At 37.7% G+C, this 8,276-nt stretch overlaps 1 protein-coding gene and 1 pseudogene across 5 annotated transcripts; one reads left to right on the forward strand and one right to left on the reverse strand.

The window, feature by feature from the left end:
• Nucleotides 1-6: 6 nt before the first annotated feature.
• LOC111291827 (Tetratricopeptide repeat (TPR)-like superfamily protein) lies at nucleotides 7-3,447 on the forward strand. 4 transcript variants are annotated; one of them, XM_089766485.1, is made up of 3 exons: nucleotides 7-2,609; nucleotides 2,710-2,764; nucleotides 2,862-3,447. In XM_089766485.1, the coding sequence occupies exon 1, from the start codon at nucleotides 7-9 to the stop codon at nucleotides 2,218-2,220; it is 2,214 nt and encodes a 737-aa protein (XP_089622611.1). In that variant the 3' UTR covers nucleotides 2,221-2,609; nucleotides 2,710-2,764; nucleotides 2,862-3,447. The 4 variants fall into 4 exon arrangements, with proteins under 4 accessions (XP_089622611.1, XP_089622610.1, XP_022739630.2 ...); XM_089766484.1 differs by having other exon boundaries at nucleotides 7-2,764; XM_022883895.2 differs by having other exon boundaries at nucleotides 2,710-3,447.
• Nucleotides 3,085-7,799, reverse strand: LOC111291829 (squalene epoxidase 3-like; annotated as a pseudogene). The gene is made up of 9 exons (XR_016345596.1): nucleotides 7,094-7,799; nucleotides 6,108-6,219; nucleotides 5,790-5,965; nucleotides 5,468-5,636; nucleotides 5,028-5,246; nucleotides 4,616-4,886; nucleotides 3,976-4,187; nucleotides 3,664-3,729; nucleotides 3,085-3,189 (listed from the first exon to the last, which is right to left on the reverse strand). The product of XR_016345596.1 is annotated as a squalene epoxidase 3-like (transcript).
• Between the last annotated feature and the right edge of the window lie 477 nt (nucleotides 7,800-8,276).

Raw genomic sequence — 8,276 nt, forward strand, 5'->3', positions numbered from 1 at the left:
TGACCGATGACAATGCTCCCTGGCTATTTCGCGAAAGGGTTAACTACCATAACTGAAACTCGTTTTAACCGACAACAGCTGATAAAGCTCAACTCTCACCTAGCAGGTCTCACTCGCTCTACTCACTACCAAGATGCCCTCAATCTATTCGACAAAATTCACTGTCTGTACGACGACGTTAAACCCGACCACTACACGCTCTCCACCACTCTCAAAGCCTGTGCCAATCTCCCCAACCTAGAATTTGGAACTAAACTCCACGCCTACGCCATCAAGTCTGGTTTCAAAGCATACTCTCATGTCTTCAACACGCTGCTTTTTCTCTACTCAAAGGCCCATCATTTAGTTTCTGTTAAGAGGTTTTTTAATGAAATAAATGATCCAGATGTTTATTCTTGGACTACATTGTTGTCTTCATGCACAAAGTTGGGAGGAATTCCCTATGCTTGTGAGGTGTTTGATAGGATGCCTAAGAAAGAAGTGGCAGTTTGGAATGCGATGATTACGGGTTGCGTGGAAAATGGGTACGAAGACTTTGGGTTTGGTTTGTTTAAGGAAATGCATTTTTTGGGTTTTAAGCATGATAATTATAGCTTTGCTAGTGTGCTGAGTGAGTGCTCTAGTGAAAAGTTGGGTTTCGGGAGGCAAGTGCAAGCTTTGGTGGTTAAAACTGGGTTTTTGGTTCGAGCATCTGTGGTTAATGCAATAATTACTATGTATTTTAATTCTGAAGATGTCCCAAAAGCATGCCAGGTTTTTGAAGAAGTAGAGAGTTTTGTGCACGATCGGATTACTTTTAACGTGATGATAAATGGTTTAATGAATGCAGGAAGAGTTGAGCAGGCCTTGGCAATGTTTAGGGAGATGTTAGAGGCTTGTTTGAGCCCCTCCGAACTGACTTTTGTAAGTCTAATGAGTTCGTGCGTATGTCGTAGAGTTGGGGATCGAGTATATGCGCAAGCTGTTAAGATGGGGTTTGAACAGTCTACCTCTGTGAGCAATGCAGCGATAACTATGTATTCCAGTTGTGGGGATTCAAATGCTGCACACATAATTTTTGAGAGATTGGAGAAGAAGGATCTTGTGTCATGGAATACTATGGTATCAGTTTATGCTCAAGGAAGCTCTGCCAGATCAGCAGTTTTGATCTACATGGAAATGCAAAGGTCAGGGATTGAACCGGATGAGTTCACTTTCGGAAGTTTATTGTCATGTTCAGAATTCCTAGAAATGGGTGAGATGATTCATGCTCTTGTGTTTAAAAATGGACTCATTTCAAGAATCCAGCTTTCCAATGCATTGGTTTCTTCATACTCTAAGCAGGGGAGGATGAATCATGCCTATCAATTATTTCAAATTTCCCCCAAGAACTTGATCTCCTGGAATACTATTATATCTGGATTTTTTCTAAATGGGTACCCAGCTCTGGGGTTAGAGCAATTATCCAAGCTTTTGATGTCAAACCTCAGGCCAAATGCATATACACTTAGCATTGCTATGAGTGTTTGTGCCAGCATCTCATCCATGAGTCATGGGAAACAACTTCATGGTTACATCCTCAGGCATAATCTTTCTTTGGAAACATATTTAGGCAATGCACTAATCACAGTGTACGCAAAATGTGGCATTTTGAATTGGTGTTTGAGAGTGTTTAATGAGATGATTGAAAAGGACACAATCTCTTGGAATGCCCTCATTTCTGCTTTTGCACAGCATGGAGAAGGTAAAGAAGCTATCCATTGTTTCAAGGCAATGAAAGATGCAGGTAGGGTCAAACCTGATCAAGCAACATTTACTGCTCTTCTTTCTGCTTGCAGCCATGCTGGTTTAGTTGATGATGCCACTTGGATATTCAATTCCATGGTAAATGAGTATGGCTTTGTGCCTAGAGTAGATCACTTTTCTTGCATGGTTGACCTTCTTGGTCGGGCAGGGTACCTTGGTGAAGCTGAAAGAGTAATAGAAAGTCAGCATATTGAACCTGATTCTAATATCTGGTGGACCTTGTTCGGTGCTTGTGCGGCTCATAGTAACCTAAGGCTTGCAAGAATTATTGCTGGGTTTCTCCTTGAAACAGAGCAAAATAATCCATCAGTTTATGTGCTTTTGTCCAATACTTATGCAGCTGCTGGTCAATGGGAAGAAGCAGCTAAAGTGAGGGAAACCATGAAAAATGTTGGGGCGATGAAGGAACCTGGCTCAAGTTGGATCAGTATATAGATCGCTCCTGGGTATGAATCACGATATAGGGTGGATGTGAAAAAGAAACATTATGGTTGATTTAGAAAGTGTAAAATAAAAATGTACATCTCATTACTAACTCATCTGTAGCACTAGTTTTGGACAAGCTGGCCATGATGAATGGATCTGAGGGCCAGAATATGGAGATCATTTCAAGTTGACCAAGGATTCGAATGCAAGATTTGAAGATACCATGCTGAAGAATTGTTTGCTCGCCATTATTGTCCATAAGGACAATGGCGATTTATGATTGGAATTGAGAGGTTTCAAAAGAAACCTACAATATAGACTTGGCAATGCTAAATGTAAATTCACTAGTAAAGGAGGAGATCAAACTCATGGCTATCATGGTAAAGTCGGTTAAACATGTAAGTCGTTATCATTTCAATCCAATAAGTTTAAATTGGTCAATTTTTTGTGGTTAGTTTTACTGGAAAATAATCTGCGTGATCATTTTATTGCATGCAGCTTTATGAATGACATTCTTTCAGGCTCCAGCTTCCATTATCTTTTGTTCAAGGATGTAATATATTTCCCGTCAATGTTCTGATTGTTGAAATCTATTTAGTCAACATGCTGAATCCTTTTTTTTTTTCTTTTTTGACAATGTTATACTGCAGGAATAAAGAAATTTTCCGTTAAAGTATTTCTGTTTACGAGAATTTTGTTCATACAATGAAAGAGCAGTTCCTAGTTGTCTCTAATCTAGCACAGTTGTACAATGTCCTTGGTATACATGTAACATAACATGCACTCATCAGTTCACCACTCTAAGCAAAGGGGAGTTAGTTCAAGCTTTTTATCTTGGGTGCTAAAAAGCTGAAGCTACCATGAGGGGACATATCAATCGACTGGAGAAGCTCTATATACCGCAGGAACTGTGGCAGGGAAGAACATCCGCCTCACTCCTTCTGCCTTGATTATGGGGAAAATAATACCTGATGCACTCTGCAGAAAAGGGGGAAAAAGGTCCAGCATAAAGTGGCAAAATCCAGTATACCATTTACAGATTTTATGTTTTTCTACAGAATACTAATGGAACTCGCATTCAATTAGGATTTCAAATGTTGTGTTAGAGGGTTTCTTCATTTTTTCTTCGGGAAGAAAGAACAAAGTTATTACAAAGAAACAAATGTATTAACCGATTGTTGCTGTTAAAAGCTGGAATTATTGTGAAGTATGATTCTATCTTGCCAATTATGCCAAGTGTTAGTAGCATCAGTTGACAGAAACAAAAAGAACGAGTTTATTCAGTCCATAAAAGAAACAAAAAGAAAGTATGACTAGCGTGTCAAATAAATTATGCAGTGAGATTATTCAGTTCATAATTAGAGACCGAAGGAAGGAAAAGAACAGGAAACAAAGGGGGGATAGAAGGCAAAAAGGGATCGATCAACAGCATAAAGGGCAGAAAATACATACTGAAATTAACCTAGCTCCAATCCACATGCGTTGAAGTGAAGGAAATGGTAGAAGCAGGCGACCAAACTCCAAAAATTGCCACAGCAAAGAAATGAAGAACTAGACTCAAAGGTTAAGGGTTTAGACCGGAGAGTAAAGCCACTGGTCCGGTTGAAAAAACACCCCCAAGGCTCAAATAGTCAAAACAGGCTTGGCGCATTTCCTTCCTTGCAGGGGAAGCAGAAAACACCTTATAAAGGGCACCAGCTAGAGTATTTATTGTAGATGCCACAGGCTGCAATAAACGTCATATCATGAGCAAAAATTGCCAACTCCAAAAATTGCCACAGCAAAGAAATGAAGAACTAGACTCAATGGTTGAGGGTTTAGACCGGAGAGTAAAGCCACTGGTCCTGTTGAAAAACACCCCCAAGGCTCAAATAGTCAAAACAGGCTTGGCGCATTTCCTTCCTTGCTTGATCAGGGGAAGCAGAAAACACCTTATAAAGGGCACCAGCTAGAGTATTTATTGTAGATGCCACAGGCTGCAATAAACGTCATATCATGAGCAAACAGCAAAATTTTGAAAAAAAAAAAAGGAAAACCCTTCTCTGATTCATTGTTATCTTCAAAGACCATTCAGGTTGGAAAGAAAAGGGCCTTAATTTTAGCAGTGTAGCCTAGAATCAAGAATATTGTCCTTTATGTCACGAGCATTGCCAGATCATCGTTTCAGATTTTTGAAGATGACACCAAATCCTAGTCACTAGGATGGTCAAGCAGCTGAAACAATTCTTTCTTTGGTGATAGTTGCAATTAAACCAAAGATGCAATGCAAGTATCTTAGAATCATGCTTACTTGGTTAGGATCATAGCAAAAGAAGCCAACTATATGGTATATGGCAGTAATAAATTCAAATGGTGAAAAACCGACGGTTACTAAAACAGGATCAAAGCATAGGCATCTAACTACCTTCCGCAATGTGTAAAATGATTCTAGATACTTGGCCAGGGAAGCTGCATCATGAAGGTCACACAGAGGCCTAAGAAGATCCCGAAGTACAACAATATCAGATAATGCCACAGTCATTCCTCCACCAGTTAAAGGATGGCGCATGTTGAAAGCATCACCCATTAGAAGTGCTCCAGGAGCGAGGATCAGCTGGCATGCTTGTATTTGGCATGCTTCTAATATTACCTTTGTCAATAGCAGCTATGAAGGCATCAAGAAGCTTAGGTGGAACCTGAAACAGACACACTCTTTGATTAAACCAAGGTAATATGTGCAGCAGGCAAGTGATGCTTGATCATGAACAAAGATTTTGTGGTGAAACTACATAGAAAAACAGGGCTTAATCCAAAATCATGCATCAATTAGCAGGTACCTGTGGTGCCACCATGGTCTTCAAATAATTTGCCATTTCCCTATTAGCAGTGGAAGGTACTTTCTTCCCAGGTACATCGACCAAGCAGCAAACCTCTGTGCTACTGATTGGATAAAACAAGATGGGTGAAGGATCTGCTAGGATAACATGCCCATGCTTTGAAAATAGGAGTTCACAGTTCTCTAAGACCAAACCCACAAAACAAGAGGGCACATCCACCTGTTGAAAAGTTTAAAACACTAAATTTGCTTTCCTACTAGAACATCATAAGCAACATAAGCACATGCAAATTAAAGGATTAGATTTAGTATTCAGGCAGACAATGCAATTTCAGAAATTGTAGCTCAAAAGATAATTTTGGTGACCATGATTGCTTATAACGATTGTTAGATAAGAAGAAAGAGAGTATTTATATAACAATTATAAGATGGCAACTTCACCTTCGGGTTGTAAAGAGAGCGGCGTAGGTTTGAAAAGCAACCATCACATACAATAGTAAGAGGAGCATTAGCTCTTAGTTCTTGACCATCCTTAGTTTTGTATTGCACCCCTCTAATGGTCCCATTTTCTTCAAGCAGAGATGTTACTGTTCCTTGCTTTAGTCATACACTGAAAATTTAACATACAAGGGTGAAAGAAGATTAATTGCAATCTTGTAACCATTTACCAATTGTAAAATGAAAATTTTCAAAATCAACAATGCTGCAGTCAGTTGGCAACTAATATGTATCCATCACGGATAATAGAAGTAAAATAGATTACTCGGGAATGGTGGCAGCTTTTTCTCTCATCTTCTGTATGAAACGCCCCGTTATGGAAGCTCCTCCCAGCAACATCTGAATGAAGTTTGTCCAAGGGATATGACAATCTAGTATTTCTCCCATCCTTGAAGAGAGCATACCCAAGCACTCGTTGTGCATCAATTTCCTCCACGCAATCTGTTATCATAACAGATATAAATTGTATTTTACAGGTTAAAAAAATCAGGAGAACAGATCCAACTCAAAACCATCAGGCTATTAATAACCACCAAAAGTTTGTTTACGGTTTGATAAGATGCATATCCATTTTCATGCATACCCTCAAGGCTCAATTCAACTAATTTAAGGTATCCTCCAGGCTGCAGCAGTTCCCCAACAATTCTGTCTGGTTCTGTCAAATCTCTTTCTATCACATGAACTCGCCCTCCATCCTGAAATTAGCAATAAAGTTATAGATGAATTAGCACTAAATAACTCAAAAAGGATCATTGCAAATGAACACCTGTTTAAGCCCTTTATGATTCTAATGCTTAAAAATCAAGAAATCTGCAATTTATAAAGCAAATTTGAAAGAAAGTTCAAGTCGGTATATTGTATTTGTTCCTTAACAACAACCAATCCAAGTTAATCTACCTCTAGAATTCCTTAAAAGGTAGTAGAATCTTACAAGAAAGACAACAATACAAAACGAAATCCAAATTGAGGTTTCTTTGACTTTAAAGTTCAAATCAAACCATTAACAGGTCACTGACCTTGTCTTCATTTAGTTAGCAAAGTTTGTTAAATGCTAAGTTCAATAGCTAACAATCTGATATAGTTTGCACTGTTTAGCCACCCAAAAACACTTGTCAAACTCCAAAATCTACAATCCTTATGAGCAGAAGATCCAAATTTGCAGTCAAGACTCAAGACCAATAAAAATCTAAACAGAACAGTCAAACGAAAAATTTTATATATATATATATATATATAATTACGTCAACAAAATCAAACTCCAAACTGGATTGTTGTTACGATAAGATATTCCTAAGCAAGCCAATTTCGTAAAGCGTATCCTTGTGTAGCTTACTTGCAGGCAATAATTAACTAAATTTCAAGCCAAATCAATGACAACCCAGATTTTCTTTAACAACCCCAATTCTTCTTGTATTAAAAAAAAAAAAAAAAATCTCATTAAAAGAACATAACTTTTCTCAATGAATAATGACCAAATTTCAATACTATATTCGACAAAATCAATCAACTAAAAAGAACGCAGTAAATTATAGTAGAAAAGAAAAATAATTAAAAGAAAACAGAATTTACCTTGCCAAGAGTATGAGCTAGAGCAGCACCCGCAACACCGGCGCCGACAATGATGACATCATCGCCTAAACCGTTTTCGGCGAGCATTGTCCTATGTCGGTGCCGTTAACAGCGTCGGTTTGGATCTTAAATTTTCTAGAACCCTTCTCGATTTTCGTCTTCCTATTGTTATTACGCCGCAAAATGAAAAGAAAAATAAAGCCAAAAAGAGAAACCAAAAATGTACCAACGATAAAATTATCAAAAACCATCACCATTCCCTTCAAATGACGAAACCCAGAAGCGGAATTAACAAGAAGAGAGTTAGAACTTTGTTGGTTTTTGCAAAAGCAGCAAAAGCTGGTAGTTTTGAAGGGTTTTCTCAGCTTTGTTTTTGATGAAAAACTCTGATATGTGGTGGATTTGAGAGATATTGTAAGAGATGGTACCAGGACCACGGCTTCTTTATAGGGAAGCCGGATGGTTGTTAGAGCTAAGCTAATTAATGGCATTGCAGAAGATGAAATATAATAAGGTTTAGAGAACAGGTCTCATTTTGATTTTGATTCTTAAAATTTACAGTTTCTGCTTCCTTTCATCAAACAGTTAAAACAGATGACCCTGTTCTTGTTTTTTCACGAAGACAAAATTTGTGGTCTTGATGTGAAGAGTCTCAAGATTCAAGAATTATGAGAAGGAAAAGACAAGTTACAAGCAAGCAAATCTAAGCTGGACGACATGCAAAAAGAAAAAAGAGTAGTCTGACTCTGGCAGATTTGTTTGGACACGACCACGATTTTGGCTGTTAGCAGACGTGGATGTCATTTGTCTGTTTGCTTTTTATTTTTTATTTATTTTTTGCTGTTAGCAGTGCAAGCAGCTCGAATGCCACCATTCAAAACTATAATTAACAAAATTGAAAGAGGCATACTCCATGTAATAGGAGGGAATGAAGACAAGTACCTTGGCTTTCATATAATCAAACATAAGTCCCATGTTTTTAATTTATTATATAATTAAAATTTAGTTCCAAATTATTTATTTTTTCTTTTTTTAATTTATTTAACTTGTTTTAAGGTTGGGAGCATATAAGCTATAAAATGTTGTTTGTCATTGAAATTTGAAATATCTGAATTGATAAAATTAAAATATTTTGATATTTAGTTAATTTTTTTTGTCACATGAGATGTATTTGTCGCTATTG

Source organism: Durio zibethinus, chromosome 10 (assembly GCF_047325235.1).
Source record: "Durio zibethinus cultivar Kanyao isolate XHJ-2024 chromosome 10, ASM4732523v1, whole genome shotgun sequence".
NCBI classification, from domain to species: domain Eukaryota; kingdom Viridiplantae; phylum Streptophyta; class Magnoliopsida; order Malvales; family Malvaceae; genus Durio; species Durio zibethinus.